This window comes from Oryx dammah, unplaced genomic scaffold, assembly GCF_014754425.2.
Source record: "Oryx dammah isolate SB20612 unplaced genomic scaffold, SCBI_Odam_1.1 HiC_scaffold_4, whole genome shotgun sequence".
NCBI lineage: Eukaryota > Metazoa > Chordata > Mammalia > Artiodactyla > Bovidae > Oryx > Oryx dammah.
The window spans coordinates 78056742-78078319 of record NW_024070188.1 but is presented as its reverse complement, the minus strand read 5'-3'; the positions used below and the strand labels follow the sequence as shown (position 1 = coordinate 78078319).

General features: G+C 41.1%; 1 protein-coding gene across 1 annotated transcript; it reads right to left on the bottom strand.

Annotated features, from left to right (window-relative positions):
- Positions 1-4159: 4159 nt before the first annotated feature.
- On the bottom strand, positions 4160-8614 carry LOC120862677 (BRCA2 and CDKN1A-interacting protein-like). The gene is made up of 2 exons (XM_040238754.1): positions 8608-8614; positions 4160-5142 (listed from the first exon to the last, which is right to left on the bottom strand). Exons 1-2 carry the CDS (start codon positions 8612-8614, stop codon positions 4262-4264), a joined length of 888 nt encoding a protein of 295 aa, XP_040094688.1. The 3' UTR covers positions 4160-4261.
- Between the last annotated feature and the right edge of the window lie 12964 nt (positions 8615-21578).

Here is a 21578-nt window from a genome sequence, read left to right as displayed (position 1 = left end):
TTTTAAACTGTGGTGTTGGAGAAGACTCTTGACAGTCCCTTGGACTGCAAGGAGATCCATCCAGTCCATTCTGAAGGAGATCAACCCTGGGATTTCTTTGGAAGGAGTGATGCTAAAGCTGAAACTGCAGTACTTTGGCCACCTCATGCGAAGAGTTGACTCATTGGAAAAGACTCTGATGCTGGGAGGGATTGAGGGCAGGAGGAGAAGGGGACGACCGAGGATGAGATGGCTGGATGGCATCACTGACTTGATGGACATGAGTCTGAGTGAACTCCCGGAGATGGTGATGGACAGGGAGGCTTGGTGTGCTGCGATTCATGGGGTCACAAAGAGTCGGACACGACTGAGCAACTGAACTGAACTGAACTGAACTGAAAGTTTCAAGGTGGTTTAGATGTACATTGTGAAATGCATACCACAGTCAAGCTAATTAACATATCCATCACTTCCCACAGTAACCACATTTTTGGGGAAATGGAAACACCTGAGATTTACTCTCAGCAAATTTCAAGTATACATTACACTATTATTAACTACAGTCATCATGCTATCTCCAGAACCTATTCATTTTTGTAACTAAAAGTTTGTGTCCTTTGATCAATATCTCCCCTCTCCTCCAACCCCCAGCCTTTGGTAATAACCATTCTACTCTCTGTTACTGTGAGTTTAACTTAAAATTCCACAGATAAGTAAGATTGCATAATATTTGTTTCTATGTCTAGGTTATTTCATTTCATAGTGTCCCCCCAAGTTCATCCATGTTGTTGCAAATAGCAGGATTTCCTTCTTTTTATTTTTTAGGTATTCTTTGCATGTCTATATATATAAATTGTGAAATAGTTGATGTACAATATTATATGTTTCAGACATAAAACATAGTGACCCATTGGTTGTTCACTAGCATGTTGTTTAATCTCCATACACTTATGAATTTTCCAGTTTTTTTATGTAATTAATTTCTAGTTTCACACCATTGTAGTCAGAAAACAAATGAACACTGTAATGGTAGAACTCTGCCAATCTCTAGTGTCACTAAGCTTTGCTTTTGATAACTGTACAAAGTTATAGGGTAGAGGGAAAAGCACAGACATTCCTGTATCTGTATCAACAGGAACCGAGTGAAGAGAGGGAAAAAATTCCCCTGAGAATGTATAACCACAAGTCAAACTTCTTGCATGTTTGTGGTCTAACTCATAATACCTGGATAATGTGAAAAACCTCAAGCAAAGGAATTGTTTTAAATTGGAACTGTGTTGGCCTGCCTCCAGGCAACTGAAAACACAACGGCAATCCTTTTTTTCTGGGGGAAAGTGACATCAATGTAACCTTCAAAGAAGTTTGACAAATAAAGGTTTACTGAGGATAATAGTACAGAGACTTCTCTGATGGTCCAGTGGCCCAGATTTCGCCTTCCAATACAGGGATTGCAGCTTTGATCCCTGGTTGGGAAGCTAAGATCCCACATAACTTGTCGCCAAAAAAAAATAAAGAAAGAAAACCAAAATATAAAATAGAAGCAATATTGTAACAAGTTTAATAAAGTCTAAAGTGAAATTATAATTAAATGAACAAACAAATGAACAGGAAAACAAAACATCAGGAGTAGGAGCCAACAGAAATACAAGACAGCAAAATCAGACCAGCCAAAAGTGTACATGTTGGAACTGACAGACTCAGAAGAAACAAAGTTTTAACAGGTGTCCAGGAATATTTCGGACTAGGTTATTCAGATCAGCCCCGTTACTAAAAACCACAGCGAATGCTGGTTAAAAGAAAGGTAAGTAAGAAAAACTCTGAAAAAAAGAAAAAAGAAAAACTCTGAAAGCATTGAAAACAGGACAAGGCTTAAAGAAAGTGAGAACCAGAGAGAACCTTGAAATTGCTTTTGCCTTGGGTGCGTTTTCTATTCTGGGCAAACTTGAACTTTGGATTTTGACAGCCTTCTGGGGTAGAAGGGACAGAAATCAAAGCCTGGTGGCCCTCAAGTTGAGGAGTCTTAAGAGGAGGGTCTCACTACACTGAGCTGGACCCACAGGGAGTGACACCTCAGAATTAGGGTGAAAAGAAAGTGAAAGTGAAGTTGCTCAGTTGATCCGACTCTTTGTGGACCCCATGGACTGTAGCCCACCAGTCTTTTCCATCCATGGAATTTTCCAGGCATGAGTACTGGAGTGGGTTAGCCATTTCCTTCTCCACGGGATCATCCCAACCCAGGGATTGAACCCAGGTCTCCCGCATTGCAGGCAGATGCTTTACCATCTGAGCCACCTGGGATAACTCAGGTTAGGGTGAACCAGAAGTAAACTCAGATCTCTCTCTCCACCCAGGGACTCTGAGAAAATTTTCCTTGTCTAACAGCGAGAAGAGAGGGGAGAGACTTCTCTGGTGGTCCAGTGGTTGAGACTCCACACTTTCCATACAGTGGGCACGGGTTCCATCCCTGGTTGGGGAACTAAGATCCTGAGTGCCATATGGTGCAGCCAAAAAAAAGAGAGAAAAAACAGTGGAAAGTATAACATAGCCTAGCCGTTACATGGACTTGCTGCTCAAAACATGTTACCTTAAGCCCTTAATGTAGTTCGAAGCATTCCCAGGCTAGTAGTGCCCCCGAAACAACTAGGAGAATTAAACACAAGTCCTCTCTGAAAGAGTGGTCCTTCCTCTAAGGCCTCAAGGAAATCCTTCAAATGAATTCATAAGGCAAATGAGTGTATTTGTTTCCCGTTGCTGCTATGACAAGTTACTGCAAACTTGGTCGAGGCTCTAACACAAATTTATTGTCTTACGGTGCCAGAGGTCAGGAGTCAACGATGGGTCTACAGCGAGTGTTATTAACTCGATGGACATGAGTTTGAGCAAGCTCCAGGAGTCGGCGATGGACAGGGAAACCTGGGTGCTACAGTCCATGGAGTCACAAAGTCCGACACAACTGAGCAACTGAACTGAGCAAGGCTATGTTTCTTCTAGCTAGAGACTCTGGGGGCAACATTTGAAAATTATAGACCATGAATGAGAATCAGCAGAAAAGATAAATGAAACATATATGCCTGCACATACATTGATATATCATGAACCAGTTGGGTTTATTGTAGGAATGGAGGGTTGATTTAACATCAGAGAATCTCATTAGTGTAATTCGCATTTTAAGAGATTAAAAGAAAAGCTATATGCTTGTTTCAGTGGATTAAAAAAAAAAAATACCTTTGAGGTAGTTGAATGTGCTGTTGCTTCAGTCATATCCAATTCTTTGCAACCCTGTGGACTGTAGCCCACCAGGCTTCTCTGTCCATGGGATTCTCCAGGCAAAAATAATGGAGTGAGTTGCCATTTCCTACCCCAGGGGAATCTTCCCAACCCACGTCTCTTACATCTCCTGGCAGGCAGATTCTATACCACTAGTGCCACCTGGGAAGCCCGTGATTCAATATCACAATTAAATAAAAACAGTATTAGATTCCAATGGCTCCTATAACAAATTACCCTGAATTTCATGGCTTAAAGCAATAATTCTCTCACAGTTCTGAAGGCTGTAAATAAAAGACCTAAGCGTCAGTAGGGTCAGGCTCCACTCAGGTTCTTGAGGAGGGTTGGTTCTTTCCTCTGACAAGTTTTGTCATTGATGGTGTTTTTTCACTGATGGTGACTTCATTCTGACCTCAGCATGTGTCTTCACGTGGGCCTGTGTCTGTCTATAAAATTGCTCTCTCCTTCTTTCTTTTAAGGATACATGTGATCGCTTTTAGGGCCAACCCTGATAATTCAAGATAAATTCCAGTCAAGATCCTTAATCACATCTTTTGCCATATAAACGAATTTTCACTCTTGCTGTGTCAGATGATAGTCACATGGTCCAGCAATTAGGAAGTAAATATAACTTGGGGAGGAGGGGACACTTTTTTCAGCATACCGCAAAACAAACCACAAAGGAATTATAAAAGACAACTTCCTTAACTTGTATTTTATTTTATTTTATTTTTTTATTTAAAAACTAAACATAGAAGTTTTTATTGAGTTCTTTAAATTACTACCCCATGGTTTTTCTTCTTACTGGAAAAGTTCTTAATCAACCGTTCTTAATTTGACCAAAATTTTAAAAAAGCAAAGATATTTTGTAAATGTGTCACAGACACGGGTGACAGAACCCTACTTTTTGTAGAGGGCCTTCATCTGAATAAAGTCATGAGTTTTTCAGTAAGCCTCCACCAAGTCTTCTGGTAACTGTGCAGAAGCCAGCCCACCACGGTCCATGGGAGATGGGTTAGACAGACAGATGTTCTTTCAGTTTGTCGCCTGGAATTAACATCACTGTTTGCAGGGGCTTCATTGGTACATCATCAAAGGACCATCGGCCTCCCAGACACGTGTCGCTCTCCTCCTGCACTGAGTAGCTGAACTTCAGGATTGCCTTCTGGTAGAAGAATGCTTCCGCATTTGCAGACATTAACTCCTCTTTCTTTGGGTTGCTCCGTTTCTTTCTGGAATTGCTTTTTCCTGCTTCCACAAACGTCTTGCTAATCAGAAGGTAGAAGTGACACTTCCCACACGGCTTGTTAGTGCTGTGTGCCTCTGCTAGTTCTTTCTGAAGCTGCTGGTGCATGGGCAGTGCGACCTGTGGAGGCACGTTAATGCATCTCTCACTCAGCAGAAAGCCCACAGGCCTGGCGGTGTCGTTGAAAAGCCTGTCAAGCTCCTCAACCATGCTCTTCTCACAGAGGCGCAGAATCAACTCCTTAATTTGCTCAGCGCAAGGGGTCCCCTTTCTTTCAGTTAAATTTAAAAGACTTATGAAACCAAAAATCTCATCTTCATCCACATCGTCATCTCTGTCTTCTGAAACATCCGTTTGCTTAATCACACTCCCAATATGGTTCTGTTGAATCAAGAGATCTGTGAGTTCTGCAGTGTCCACAGGGGCTTTTAGAAAAAGCTGCTGTAGTAACTTCTTAATTCCATCATAATCGTTATCTGAGACAGAATAAGCTTCAAATTCAATATTCACTTCCTCACTGACGACCTCGTCCTCTTCATCCTCTTCTTTGTCACTGCCGTCTTCGTCCTCTTCCTCCACTCTATCCTCCTGTTCCTCCTTGCCCAGAGCCGGGGGCATGCGGCTCACAGCACGCCGCTTCAGCCGGGACCCTTAACTTGTATTTTAATCAGGATCTAAAAACAGTAGCTAAAGCTAATATTAATCATTCCTTTTAAAACCAGGAATAGAAATGGATGCCCGTTATTACCAGTTGTCCTATATTATCCCAGAAGCCCAAACCAACACAGCAAGATAAAGACATAAGAATTCTAAGAACTGAAAAGAAAAACAAAAAGTATTTTTTTAACATAACTATCTGAATGGAAAACTTTAAAAACATCTCCAGATAAGTTATAGAATTAATAATAGTTTAAGTCAATTGCATTTCTATATGCGCATATGTGGATTATATTAGCAACTGTAATAAGTTACAGAAATATATACCATGTAAAATAGCAACCCAAACAGTAGAGGGTTCTGCTTCCTGCTGTAATGGAATACTGGGACCACACTTGGCTTTTTATAGTAACAACTAAAGGATGTACAAAATATAAGCAACACTTGTTTTCAGACATTGGGCAATAGAGGATAATAAAAATGTTATCCTGGACTTCCCTGATGGTCCAGTGCGTAAGACGCTGCTCCCAAGGCAGGGGTCCTGGGTTCAGTCCTTGATCAGGGAACTAGGTCCTGCATGCTGCAACAGAGATGAAATCCCAACTGCCGCATCTAAGACCTGGCACAGCCAAATAAATAAATATATTTTAAAAATCTTTTTAAAATAGTTATCCCAACAATACCTCTAGTTTCTTCCTGGTGGCTCTTTCTGAACCACAATGCGGGGATGAGGAGCCCCAACAGCATGAGAGTCTTACTGAGTTGAGGAGACGGAGTTCAGATTTTCAAAAGGCGGCTGGAGTTTGGAGGGTGGGATACTCAGAGGAGAGAGCTATGTGCAGAAAGGGCTCCAGAAATTCATCATAAAGGTCACCTTGAGTTTTGGCTGAATACAAAGCAACACGTGTCTAGAGAAAACACTGCAAGGTCAGGCAAAGCAAAGCACTTGGGAGCTCAAAGTTGAATAATTTGCAGAACTAGGAGATACTGAATTCTCGTCAACCACAGCAGAGAAACCTTACTGAAAAGCTGGGAAGAACTATAGACACACAAATACATACCCACATGCACACACGATGATGGCATCAAAGAAACACAGGAACCAACTGAGAGAGTTCCCAATGCCAAAGCAGGGACAGTTTACACAGAATAAAATACAATTGAATTATAATCCAAGAGTGATAACCACATCCAAGGAGTGAAGGCAGTATTGTTAAGACAGCAGTTCTCAAAATGTTTTAAATGTTCAATGCACTTCTCTAAAAAAAGCAGGGTCTTTTTTTCCCTAGAAATAGACAGGCTGATTCCAAATATTATATGGAGATGAAAAGGATTTAGAATACTACAACAATTTTGAGGAAAACTGGAAGGATTGCTATTACATGATCTAAAAAAAAAAAGAGGAAGGGTATTTCCCTGAGAGTGTTAGGCCTTGGGACTTTCACTGCTGTGGCCAGGTTCAATCCCTGCTTGGGGAACTAAGATCCCACAAGTCATCTGGTGTGGCCAAAATAAATAAATAATTATTATTATTATAAAGCTACAGCTTCAAGGCAATGTGGTAGTGTGGTATGAATCTATATATCAATATTTCACTAGAAGGGATTAGAAAATTTGGAAATAGAAGTCATATATACATATTCCCACACATATACAGTTTATTCTTTTTGTTAGAATTATTTATTTATTTATGTTTGGCTGCTCCAGGCCTTCACTGCTGCGTGGGCTTTTCTCTAGTTGCGGTGACCAGGCTTCTCATTGAGGCAGCATCTCTTGCGGGGAACACGCTCCGGGGCATGCGGGCTTCAGTGGTTGCAGCTCGTGGGTTCTAGAGCTCGGGCTTAGTAGTTATGGTGCTGGGCCTTAGTTGCTCTGCAGCATGTGGGATCTCCCTGGATCAGGGATTGAACCTGTGTCTCCTGCATTGGCAGGCAGATTCTTATTCACTGTGCTACCAGGGAAGTCCAGTTTATTCATTTTCAACAAAGGTATCAAAGTAATTTATCGTCTTTCCAAGAAATAGCAGTGGAAAAAAGCAGGATCCATATGAGAGGAAACATGCCTCAATATTAAAAATAGATAAAAATTAGGAGGAGATGGGACAGTACATGGAGGGAGGATCATTTCATGGAAGTCACAGCGACGGCTACTTCTGGTTACTTCTCCAGTTTTACCATTTCCTCTGATTACTCTGTCTATAATTTCAGCTCCTTGAATGAGATATTCTATGGTTTGATTCTAGATAATGCCATGCTATTTCATTTTACTGAAATACTTTCTACACAATTATGTTTATTCCTTATTTGGGTAACTCCTATATGTCTTCTTTTAGTTTTCTTTTGATTAATCAGCAAATACATACATTACTTATGGCTTCTCTGGGGGCTCAGATGGTAAAGAATCTGCCTGACACCCAGGGGACCAGGGTGCGATCCCTGGGTTGGGAAGACCTCCTGGAGAAGGGAATCGCTACCCACTCCAGTATTCTTGCCTGGAGAATTCCATGGACAGAGGAGCCTGATGGGCTACAGTCCATGAAGTTGCAAAGAGTCACACACGACTAATTGACTAACCCTTTCACATTACAATATTTATAATATATTAAAGAGTTTTTTTAAAGAACACCTGTGTGACCCTCACTGAAAGAGATTTCTAAAATCAACCCTAGCTTTGGTATTAGCTAGGAGAAGTCATACACTCAGAATGTGGTCATTTTCACAGTGTGATTTATTACAGTGTAAGGGGCTTCCCAGGTAACGCTAGCGGTAAACAAAGTGAGAGTAAAGAACCCACATGCAGTTGCAGGAGATGCAACAGCTGTGGGTTTGATCTCTGGGTCAGGAAGATCCTCTGGAGGAGGAAATGGCAATCTGCTCCAGTATTCTTGCCTGGAAATTCGCATGGACAGAGGAGCTTGGTAGGCTGCAGTCCATGGGGTCACAAAGGATTGGACATGACTGAGTGATTGAGCAAGGATACAAAACAAAATCAGCAAAGGGAAAAGGCCCAAGGAAGCCAGTTGCAAGCTTCTAAGAGTCCACTCTCAGGGGAGTCTTATAGATATGATTAACTCTTCCAACAATGAGTTGTGGCAACACACATAAAATGTTGCCTGCCAGGGAAGCTCATTAGAGACTTGGCGCCAAGAGTGTTCCCTGGGACCTGGACATGCAGGCTCCCTCTGCCTGGCATATATTAAAAACCAAAATTCAAGACTTCTGGATGGAAAGCAAGTGTCTGGGATAAACCATATTGTCTAGGCACAGTGAGCCACTCTTATCAGGCAATGGTGGGAACCCCTCCCCTCAAGATGAAATCTAACATCCCAGACACCAGCCAAGGTCAAACTTGCAGGCAGGTCTTTCTAAAGATAGCATCTCAGGCCTGCTATTTATTCTGGTATGCACTTTCTGTTTATGCCTATTCCAAATCCCGAAACCTCCATCCCAAACACTCACCCTCCATCCATCGAGTAACCACTCAGTTAATGAGTATTGACTGTGTCCTTGCTGTTTCCCCTCTACAGATTTATTACATATGTATGTGTGCCTATGGACTTCTCTGGTGGCTCAGATGGTAAAGAATCTGCCTGCAATGCTCGAGACCTGGGTTTGATCCCTGGGTTGGGAACATCCCCTGGAGAAGGGAATGGCAACCCACTTCAGTATTCTTGCCCAGAGAATCCCATGGACAGAAGAGCCTGGGATAGCAAAGAGTTGGACACGACTTGGCTACTGAACAGCATAATACTATTCTAATATTTTAGGCTTTTATATATCATTATATGGTATGTTGGTTCCACCTTATTGCTCTTCTGTTGAAAAGATTGACTGTCTTATTTCTTGATTCTTTTTATATATGAAACTGGAAATCATTTACCTACTCTCATACATATCCATAGATGTTTTTATTGGGATCCGATTAAATTTACAAATAAGTTCAAAAGGAACTGACATCCTTTTGAAATTTAGTCTTCTGTGTAGAGATAGAAATAATCAAAATAAGATAGACATATATTTTTTGATGATAAGCACTAAATAAGTCAGAGAAGAAGACCAGAAGGTGGGGATGGAGGCTGCTATTCTAAATAGGAGAGACTTATTGATATTTTTCTAATTAATTAATTAATTTGGCCATGTGGGGTCTTAGTTACATGGGACCTTCACTCTTCATTGCCGCATGCGGGATCTTTAGTTGCAGTATGTGAACTCTTAATTGCAGCATGTGGGGTCTAGTTCCCTGAGCAGGGGTCAGAACCAGGCCCCCTACACTGGGAATGTGAATTCTTAGCCACTGGACCACCAGGCAAGCCCCCTGATGATATTTTAGTATAGACTCTAATAAAGTGAGGAAGGGAGTTCATGTTCCAGATAGAGGGAGTGGCAAGTTCAAAGGCCCTCAGGGATTGGTCTCAGCTAGGAGCACAAACAGCTCACCCATAGTCACAGGAGACCAGGCAGAGTATCCTGCCGAGATGAGGTTTGATGGGTAGATGCAGCGGTAGGCTGGGGTAGACAGTCTCCTGTTTTCTTAGTGAAATAGAAAGCTGTGCAGAATGAGGATCTGGAAGGCAGTGTTAAGAGGAGAAGGGAAGGACTTCGCTGGTGGTCCAGTGGTTAAGAATCTGCCTTGCAATGCAGGGGACACAAGTTCCATCCCTGGTCCAGGAAGATCCCACACGCTGAGGAGCAACTTATACTGTGCGCCACATCTGAAGCCCTCAGCTCTAGAGTCTGTGCTCCACAACTAGAGAAGCCACCACAAAGAGCAGCCCCTACACCGCAACTCAAGAGGAGCCCCTGGTCTCTGCAACTAGAGACAAGCCCACATGTAGCAACGGAGACCCAGCATAGCCAAAAATAAATGAATACAAAGAGGAGAAGGGGACTGTAGTATTTCTAGCAGGTGGCATGAAGGGCCTATTCAAGACTCAGTTCAGTTCAGTCGCTCAGTCGTGTCCAACTCTGCTACCCCATGAACTGCAGCATACCAGGCCTCCCTGTCCATCACCAACTCCCGGAGTTCACTCAGATTCATGTCCAGTGACGCCATCCAGCCATCTCATCCTCAGTCGTCCCCTTCTCCTCCTGCCCCCAATCCCGCCCAGCATCAGGGTCTTTTCCAGTGAGTCAACTCTTCGCATGAGGTGGCCAAAGTACTGGAGTTTCAGCTTTAGCATCATTCCTTCCAAAGAAATCCCAGGGCTGATCTCCTTCAGAATGGACTGGTTGGATCTCCTTGCAGTCCAAGGGACTCTCAAGAGTCTTCTCCAACACCGCAGTTCAAAAGCATCAATTCTTCGGCACTCAGCCTTCTTCACAGTCCAACTCTCACATCCATACATGACCACAGGAAAAACCATAGCCTTGACTAGACTAGTGACTGTGAATTCACAGTAAGAATTGTGCTCAGTTCTCAGCCACATTCAGCCACGTGGGTAGAGGCTCAGAGGAGGCAAGAGGTGGACTTATTCAGGGTTGTGATTTAACCAAGAAGGAATCACAAGGCAACAGAAGGACAAGAAAACAGAGGATGAAGTGTTTGGGAATACAGTAACAGTGACTGTGCAATTTCCGCCAGATAAGGAGAGAAATAAGGACAGAAGGAGGTGAGGGACCGTGACCTTTCTTGAGTCATTTAAACTAGCCCATTAGAATTATTTTGTAAAATGTACTGTAAAACTAGCTTTTTAGAGATTATCCTTCAAACTATAAATCTATGAAGAGGTCATTAATTATTTGAATGAATTAAATAACTTAATTATTAGTACTCTTACAAACCTGAACATTTTTCTATCCCTAGAAGTTATCATATAACCAAGAATATAACAATGGTTAAAGATTCTCTTATTAAACCTCAACATCAATCATAAAAGGAACTTGACCTTTGTAATACTCAAATAATTCTTGGTAATTTATGATGTTGAATACAGGCCTGGAGCGAGTAATTAAAATTGACAGAAGGTGGGGATTTCCCTAGCAGTCCAGTGGTTAAGACTCCATGCTTCCAATGTGAGGGGCATGGCTTTGATCTCTGCTTGGGGAACTAGGATCCCACATGCTGTGGGACACAGACAAAGAAAAATGAAATAATAAAAAAAAATTTTAATTCACATAAAGTGGGAAAATTTTGGAAGCCCAAGCCTTTTTAATTTTTGGTATACCAGAATAGCAAATCTGATTAATCACCATTTTATATTCCTTCTTCCCTTCCAAGGGATCTGAGAAATCCTAGGCCTCTCTGAAAACAAGGCCATAATTTGTAAAGTACTGATTCATTGTCCAGATATAGTTAAGCTGACTTTTTTTCATTTCTAACTCAATAAAGCATCAAACCGGTATTTCCTTTCCTCCTCCTCCTCCTGTATTTCCTTCCATTCTTCATAAAATCTCAGAGTTGAAAAGAATAAGCATACACCAATGCTTGGCCCCTACGTGGATTTTTGACAAGGATCATACAGTGCCAGTGATAGAGAAGTCCGATTCATTGTCCAATTGATTTCAGCTCTGTTTGCTATAAATTCTATCTCAAACTGAGCCCAAATATGCTGCCATAAAAACTTTGACCCATTTGTCTCAGGCTTGTACCCAAAGTCACACTACATAGATTTTATTCCTCTCCCACAATATAATCCTTCAAAGAATGTTTTAAAAAAAAGAAAACAAAACGGCCACACTTTTTACTCGACATAAATAGCTATACTTTTCCTCACTTCTTTTAAGTCGTTCTTCATATGATCATCTCGCCAGCCAAACCCTTGTCCTCAGATCAGCTCCAGAGGGTGGTTTCCCTCCTCGACAGTGGCTCCCAACACAGTACTACAGTTAAGGATGGCCTGAGAAGACCAGACCTATGAAGGCCTCTATTATACTTCCATTCGGACTTAAAATCCCATTTGCTATTTATAGCCTCTGTATCACATTGCATTTGTTGCTCTTAAACTGTACTCCTGTGCAGTTGGTTTCCTGGGCCAAGTTTCAGCCATTACATTTGTCTATATTAAACTTTTTTCTCCTGGATTAAGCCCATCATTTCAACCTGCTACCTTTTTGACTGTCATTCTGTCAAATCTATTAGCCTTCTACATTTACCTTATCTAAGGATGTAATCAGTGCATTCTCAATGTCATAATGTCAATAATGATATAAAAAAGTCTGATTACTAAGCAGTCTGCTCTTTAGCTTTAAAGCCCTCTCTCAGCCCTTGTTTCAGCCTTTTCTGATTACTTCACTGAATACAGATCCACCCACATCATATCATCTTGTCTACAAAAGCATCGTGGGATGCTTGACATTCCTTCTAAATGCTGTAGTACTCTTTTCAGAAATCATCTTTAAGTACAGCTCCATAGTGGGTACCATGGCTTTAAGCCTACAGCTAAAGCCCTCCCTTTTATGACTGCAATACTGCACAGTACCACAAAGTGCTTTGAAGACCTCTGCCTCAAGATAACGGACTGAGCACAAGCAATCGCCTCGTGTTCCTTCAGAGACTTCACTGATATTTTGCTATGAAATTTTAAAAAGTCATATAAACACTGTAAGAGGGAAAATGGTGAGGGGATTTATCAGCAGATAAGAAATTTCAAACAAATCTGGAAGGCCAAAGGAGACGGAAGCATCTTAATATAATAGGGGAGCTGGAGCTCAAACTGCAGTTCAGTTTTGGGGTGTGAGCTAAGTTGTTTCAGTTGTTTCACTCGATTCCAACTCTTTGTGACCCTATGGACTGTAGCCCCAGGCTCCTCTGTCTGTGGGATTCTCCAGGCAAGAATACTGGAGTGGGTTGCCATGCCCTCCTCCAGGGGATCTTCCCAACCCAGGAATCGAAACTGCAGCTCCTGCGTTGTAAGGGGGATTCTTTACCGCTGAGCCACCAAGGAAGCCCCTCAGGTGGGGTAGCTGTGTAGTTCGGGGACCAGTCAGAATCTGTGAATCAGAGATAGGAAAGAAGAGTGGGGAGGCTGCATCACCAAAAGAAAAAAGAAAAAAATCCTGATACCTAAGGAAATTAAACTGTTTGAAGGCTATGTTTTCCACTATGAGTACTGGGTTGGACTCCCTAAAGAAGTACAGCAGCCACACTAAATGTCTCTCCAACACATAACAGCTTCCCATTTAGGGAAAGAGGCTTAACAGGAGGCAGTAGAAGGAGAAACTCACACTGTGAGAGGAAATAATCCATCACCTCTTTTATCCTTAAATATAAGGGAACTGGGGCTTCCCTGGCGGCTCAGTGGTCAAGAATCTACCTGCCAGTGCAGGAGACGCAGGTTTGATCCCTGGGTCAGGAAGGTACTCTGGAGGATAAATAGCAACCCGCTCCGGTATTCTTGCCTAGAAAATCCCATGGACAGAGGAGCCTGGTGGGCTACCGTCCATGAGGTCGCAAAGAGTTGGATACAACTTACTGACATTGTAAACAACAACAACAATAAAGGAACTGACAAAGATCAACAGGTTTATCCGGGGGGGGGGGAATGAATAAGCTAGATCAAGATACACAAGAAAAAATTAATCCCAGAGGAAATAGACAATTCAAGAAACAAAAAAGGGCTTGAAATAAAATAATTAGTCTCAGAAAATATTATATAAACAAAACTGAAGGCTTTGAAAAAGAAACACTATAGGAAAGGGCTACTATTAACTAATAATAGGAATGTGACAATAAAAATATTTCAACAGAACTAGAAGATAAAAGTTGAAAATTATCCCATGTACCTCTCAAGGACTAACGTGCATAAGAATCACCCAGGGATCTTATTAGCCGAGTCTAATTCGGTAGTTTTGAGGTGAGACCTGAAGCTCTACATCTCAAACAAGCTCCCAGGTGAAACCGATGTTGCTGGGCCATGAACACACTTTGAGTAGAAAGGCCATCGATGCAGAAGTTTTAAAAAATGAGAGAGAGTCCAAGATTATGAAACAAGGAAAAGAAGAGAGGAACTTCCCTGGTGATCCAGTGGTTAAGAATCCACTTTGCAAGGGACGCAGGTCTGATCCCCGGTCAGGCAACTACGGTCCTACGTGCTGTGGAGCAACCGAGCCCACGAGAGGCAACTCCTAAAGCCGGTGTGCTTTGGAACCCGAGCGCCACAACTGGAGAGCCAGTGTGCTGCAAGGAGAGATCCCGTGTGTGCAGCTAAGACCTAAAGCAGCCAAATGAATGAAGAATTAAAAAGAGAGGATAGAAAGACAATCTAGGAGAGCCAACATATGCAACTAATTAAAGTGACAGGAAGAGAAAATGGATAATATGTGTCAAAGAAATAATAGAAGAAACCTTCTAGGATTGGAAAGGCATTCAAGTCATCAGATTAAAAGGGCTCATTACCGAGTAGGATGAATTTTTAAAAGGCTCACTTCTAGACACATTCACACGCAATTTCAGAATGCTAGAAAATAAGTAAATATAAAGATCCTAAAAGCTTCCAGAGAGAGTAAAAAGTAGGACGACTACAAAGGAGTTTGAAAGAGACGTATATAAAATTTCTATCAGATGGATTGGATGCCTTCGAAATTCTGCATGTAAACACTTAGGACGTGAGTTTTTAGATCCAGTTACTCTTGATCATTCAAGTCAGGGTAGGACAGAGACATAACTAAGGTGTGACAGACGTTGAAGTTTGGCTGATACATTTCCATCCCCACCTGCCTTTCCAATGTGTGTATGTGTGTGTGCACACATGCATGCTAAGTCGTGTCTGACTCTGCTACCCCATGGTCTGTAGCCCAGCAGCCTCCTCGGTCCATGGAATTTTCCAGAATAGTGGAGTGTGTTGTCATTTCCTGCTCCTGGGGATCTTCTCAACCCAGGGATCGAAACTTCATCTCTTGCACTCTTGCACTGGCAGGTGGATTCCTCACCACTGCATCAAATAGAGGCTGGTAAATCCCAGTGCCTGCTTATAAGCTTTGTACAGCTAAGGAGTGGCCATCAGACACCTGTCTGTCAGTGAGATGTAGGTAAAGATCTGCTGAAGATAGTTCTGCAGAACTTGGTCCAAGTTTCCTCTGTGCTCCAAAAGAAGTTTTGTTTGCTGGTTGGTTATATAACTATTTATGTGAAATTATTAATCATGTTAAAGAATCTGTGTCTTCACTTACTTTTCCTATGCTTTATTATTAAATTTCTGAGAAGATCTGTTAAAATCTCAGCTACATTTATCAATTTATCAATCTTCCTCTATAATTTCACCAATTATTGCTCCTGCTATTGCTGCTGCTAAGCCGCTTCAGTCATGTCCGACTCTGTGCAACCCTATGGACAGCAGCCCACCAGGCTCCTCCGTCCCCAGGATTCTCTAGGCAAGAATACTGGAGCGGGTTGCCATTTCCTTCTCCAACCAATTATTGCTACATATCTCTTAAGACATTAGAAATTGCTTCTTGGTTATACTATTAACCTTAATGCTCCATTTGCCTTTAGAGTTGAGTGAGTTTGCCATCATTTCTGGAACTGGGAGGTTGGCCTATACCATGAGGGGCTCTTCATGGTTTAAGATAGAACATTTTATAAATTTTCCAAAGATACTTAAAACTTACTGATGAAGGGTAGTTGCTCTTTTAAATGTATCCATAATACTTTTTTTAGGTTTCTGATCATTCAGTTCAGCTCAGTTCAGTTGCTCAGTCATGTCTGACTCTTTGTGACCCCATGAACTGCAGCACACCAGGCTTCCCTGTCCGTCACCAACTTCAGAGCTTACTCAAACTCATGTCCATCAAGTCAGTGATGCCATCCAACCATCTCATCCTCTTCATCCTCTAGTCCTCCCGCCTTGTCTGACCATCATTGACCCTTTTTTTTTTTTTCAAAAGCCATCCTTAATCAATACTTCTATAATGGTCAACATCAATCATAAAACCAAAATCTTTTGAATCCCTTTCATTTTCGGCAAGCAGTTTTAGGATAAGTTGTTCAGTCTTCTCTTCCTCCCTCTTTCCTTCTTTTCTTCTTGTTTTAATACAATCCTAAATTAATTCAGATACATTTAATAATAAAATAAATAATAAAAGTAATAAAATAAAAAAATTATTTTTAATATTAGCTAATCTCATTTTGAGAGCAATCTTTAATATGTGTTTTGTTTTATAGGGAATTTAAGTTTTCTATTTTTGCATATTTTAGCTTGTTTCAGTTCTTACCACTCATTATTGTGCCCTGAAGTCTGCTTCGTCTGGGCATGAAGCAAAAAGCAACTTTAAATCTTACTAATATATGAGGGAAGAGATGACTACAGACTAAGATCAAAGGGGTCAGGCATAGCTTTGGGTGTTTCATATATATTTCATGTTGACCCCAATTAATGAAGAACAAAATTAAGAGCTTCTCCCCACCAACCCTTGGGTATTTTTATACCCGTACCACTGAATATGGGAGTTCATGGCACAGGACTAATTTTATTTGTGATCTCTGGCAAAGGACTCCAAGTGATTTCAACTATATAGGCTATAATTTCTGATTCTTCATAGCTGAGAATCTTGGGGCAAGAAAATTTCCTGAATCCCAACTTAGGGTCCTTGTCATGAGTTTTTACTGTCCTAGCGCTGAAAAACCATTGATATGTCCCTTCTCCATTTAATTTAAAAAAATCCTAAACTGTAAAATAGACATTGGAAGACCCAATACAATTCTGGCATTTCTCGTGCTGATCTCAGTGGTTTAACAACATAAAGATTTCAAAAACAATTCTCATGTATTAGGGTTCTGTTTTCAGAGCACCTTAAACATGTGTGTAGTTGGCTTACATAGTCAAGGAACACAGGTCACATTTCTCCCCAAAATCCCACTAGGCCACAGTGGCAAAAGTCTAATGCCTGTAAGGGTCAGGAGGTAAAACAAAATGACTGAGGCACTGTGGGTGAGCTAATGAAGAAGGCTGGGTTTGTGGCGATTACAAAAAAAAAAAAAACCCTTGTAAGAGAGATAGGCTTTTTCCACCCCTGGGCAGTTGTGGTTAAAAACTGTTTGCAAATATTGCCAGATCTTATGATTTTGTAAGAGAAGCCTCAAACACAAATTTTACATGAATACTTCCTGTGTTATTTTTTGCAACTATTGATACTTAGAAACATTTTAGTATCTACAAATTTTATTTATTTATTTATATATGCTTCAAAGGCCAACAGAACACACCAGTGAACTAAATCCAAGCCAGTGGGTACCAATTTGTGACCTCCGTTGCATATATATATACATGATTTTAATACCTTCTGACATACAAGTGTTAACACACCATCTTTGTTTTCTTTCTGACTTCAGTCTGTATGACAAATTCTAGGTCCATCTGTACAAATGACCGACCCAATTTTGTTCCTTTTTATGGTTGAGAAATATTCTATTGCACATATGTACCACATCTTAGGCCTCCCAGGTGGCTCAGTGGTAAAGAGTCTGCCTGCCTACGCGGGAGACGCAGGAGACGCGGGTTCGATCCCTGGGTCGGGAAGATCCCCTGGAGGAAGAAATGGCAACCCACTCCAGTGTTCTTGCCCTGGAGAATCCCCTGAATAGAGGAGCCCGGCAGGCTATATAGTTCATGGGGTTGCAAAGAGTTGGACACAACTGAGTGAGCACAAACGCACATCACATATTAATGCGTGTGTGTGGAAATCTAGAAAAATGGTGCAGATGAACCTAGTTTCAGGGCATGAATAGATAGGCGGACATAAAGTATGGACCTGTGGACAGAGAAGGAAGGATAGGGTGGGATAAATTGGGAGATTAGGTTTGACATAAATAAACTACTGTGTCTAAAACTGATACCTAGTGGGAAGCTGCTCAGTAGCACAGGGAGCTCAATCCTGTGCTCCGTGATGACCTAGATGGGTGGGGTGGAGGGGTGAGGTGAGAGGGAGGTCCAAGAGGGTGGGGATATGGGTACACATATAGCTGATTCATTTCACTGTACAGAAGAAACTAATACAACATTGTAAAGCAATTGTACTCCAATGAAAATAAATACCTGCTGAGTCTGACCAGGCAAGATAATTCAGATTAAATTTCCCATCATTTAATGGGGTGGGGATGGGATTTTCAGGATGAGATTTAAGTTGACTGAAAGAAAATGAAGAAATTTGCTATTTCTTACAGGTTGGCATGTGTGATACAGTAACTCATTACACAAATAATACTTTGATATCTGATGGTGCCTCTTCTTACTGAGTTCAAAAGTTCTGCGTGAGATACCTGATGTTTACTAAGCTCCATCCCAGAGACCAAGTCTCCAATCACCAGGAGATTCACCAGGCTTATAAACTTAAATCTTTTTCAGTAGTCATGATTATAAATACTGATTGATTCCTCTTTGCTCTGATAAGTGCATTAGCATTAAACCAGTTTCCTTACCTATTCTCTGTATTTTAAGATCTGGCTACCCATCAATAGGGATTTAATTATTTTTTTCCTCAGAGTCTTTGAAGTGTATTTTGGATAGGGCAAAATTGTTTTTCATCTCACTTCCAGAGTAGTTTTCTAACAACCACATAAAACATTTTAATTGCAAATGCAGCCACTCCAAATAGCTAGGCAAATTAGCATAAATACAGAAGTGAAAGCCGTTAGGATGGTCAGGCGACAAGAGGAAATTTTAGTGAACAAAAAAAAGATTAAACATAGAGAATTCACAGAATTGGTGCTGTAGTTCTGGCCGTTGGGGCCTACAGCTGTGCATTCTTCCCCCTAAGCCCAGGGCGTTTCACATCATTTGGTTGTTCGATGTATACTTACTACAGGAATGAATGGCTAGGTCTCCTGGCTGTCACCAGGAACCTATCCTAAATGCCCCTGTTGCATTAATATCGCTAAAAAGCTGATTTCATCACGTCATTCCTCTGCTCAAATACCCTTGCATTATCTATTGACTCAAAGTAAAAATTTTCTAGGCCTGAATAAAATCCTGTTTTAATTATTGTTACTTCTAAAATAAATGAGCTCTCTTGCCCCAGCCAACCACGTTATTTAGCACACTTCTTAAAATACACATGCCCGCAAACACACATACACAACCTGTCCCACCTCTCAAACCTAGTTAAAGCTTCTCCATCCTGTTAGCTTCTGTGGGGTGCTTATTGTCTTCATGAAATACTCCGTGGGCATAGCAGCTTGCTTTGCTTTTCCTTTTATCTTAATAATCATCAATATCTGGCTCTTATAAATGCAGACGCCTTGACTCTTCCCGAGACCTAATCAATAAGCTCTCCAGAGGAGGAGTCTGGAAATTTCCTCTGGGAGATACTTTGACTGGAAAGTTTAGGAAACTGACATAGCACGCTTTCCTTTGTCATGGAATCATTGATAGCCTTTTATTGTAACCTGTCTGTCTCCTTGGGAAGATGTACGTGTGTGCTTAGTTCCTCAGTCGTGTCTCACTCTTAGCGACCCCGTGGGCTGCAGCCTGCCAGGCTCCTCTGTCCATGGGATTCTCCAGGCAAGAATACTGAAGTGGGTTGCCATGCCCTCCTCCAGGGGATTTTCCCAATCCAGGGATCGAACCCAGGTCTCCCACATTGCAGGCTGATTCTTTACCGTCTGACCCATTAGGGAAGCCCAAGAATACCCACTGGAGTGGGTAGCCTATCCCTTCTCCAGGGGAACTTCCTGACCCAGGAATCGAACCCAGGTCTCCAGCATTGCAGGCGAATTTTTTATCAGCTGAACTACCCAGGAAGCCCACTCTTAATGCATAGGGATTATATTTATGTTCATTCTTTTTACTCTTCCATGCTGAACATTACGCTGATAATAGATGATTTACCAGTTCCTGTTATTTGAATGCATCATCTGGTAAAAATTTTGCCAAGGCAAATGTTTTTTTAAAATGTGATTTTCTGGACTGACTTACAAGGTAGGAAGAGACTCACGGATTCAGAGAACGAATTTATAGTTGGGAAAGGGGTGGGGGAGGGAAGGGGGAAGGGATAGTTAGGAAGTTTGAGATGGACATGTACACACTGCTACACTTAAAATGGATAACCAACAAAGACCTACTGTACAGCATATGGAACTCTGCTCAATATTACATGGCAGCCTGGATGGGAGGGGAGGTTGGGGGAGAATGAATATCTGTCTGTGTATGGCTGAGTCCCTTTGCTATTCACCTGAAACTGTCATAACATTGTTTGTTAATCAGCTGTACCCCAATACAAAACAAAAAAAATTTTAATATGATTTGCAACATTGGTCCCTAATAGAAGTATTATGAAGAACACTTTCTAGCTTAAACCATTCCTTTTTATTTAGATAAGAAAAGAATCGAAATATATACAGATTCAATGTTAAAAATGAAAAGGGGCATATGGGCTTATTTAGGAGTAAACTGTGGTGAAATGCTTACTCACCAGAGATTCTATATTTAAACACGATGTTAGAACAAATTCAAGAATAAATTTTAAAAAAATCCTCCACGAGTACTTGAGTAAGCCAGAAATGTGAAATGGAAAAGTGAGGCCTTTGAAACTGGAGTCAAACATCTTAAAATACATTATCAGTTTTGATATTTAAAGAAAAAGTTTAGTGACTGGAACCTTGGCTTAATACTAAAGCGTCTTCTTCAGTTTGAGTTGTACCGGTACTTCATTTTATTTTGAAAGTCTTTACTATTGGGTGTCTTTTCGTGAATTTGTTGATCTTCATAATTCATGTGTTCCCTGTATAAAACGAGAAAATAGAAGTTGCCTCTGCTTTCGTAAGATGTGAAAGGTACATATAACTCCTATTTGCCAGCTTGAAATAGAATTAAGTGTTGTTCAACTACTCTATGTGCCTTTGATCTGATGAAAGTGACACAGTAAATAGCTGTTTACAAAGTTTTATAGGTACACATCCCTGACTGTCTGATTAAGGATGGGTGTATAAGAAGTTAGTTTTAGCTTCAATGAATTTCTTAAGAGAAGGAGAAAACTGCATTTCTAGGAGAGAAGAAAACCTGACCAATATGATTTGCTATTTTTTAAAAAAACCTTTATTTATTTATATTAACTGGAGGATAATTATTTTACAATATTGTGATGGTCTTTGCCGTATGTAAACATGAATTGGCCACAGGCATACATGTGACCCCTCCCTCCTGAACCCCCCTCCCACCTCTCTCCCCACCCCATCCTTCCAGATTGTAACAGAGCATCAGCTTTGGGCTCCCTGAGTCATACGTCTAACTCCCACTGGCTATCTATTTTACATATGGTATTGTCTATGTTTCAATGCTGTTCTCTCAAGTCATCCCACCCTCTGCTTCTCCCACTGTGTCCAAAAGTCTATTCTTTATGTCTCTATCTTTTTTGCTGCCCTGCACATAGGGTCATCAGTACTATCCTTTTAGATTCTATGCATATGTGTTAATATATGATATTTGTCTTTCTCTTTCTGATTTACTTTACTCTGTATGATAGATTCTAGGTTCATCCACCTCATTAGAATCGACTCAAGT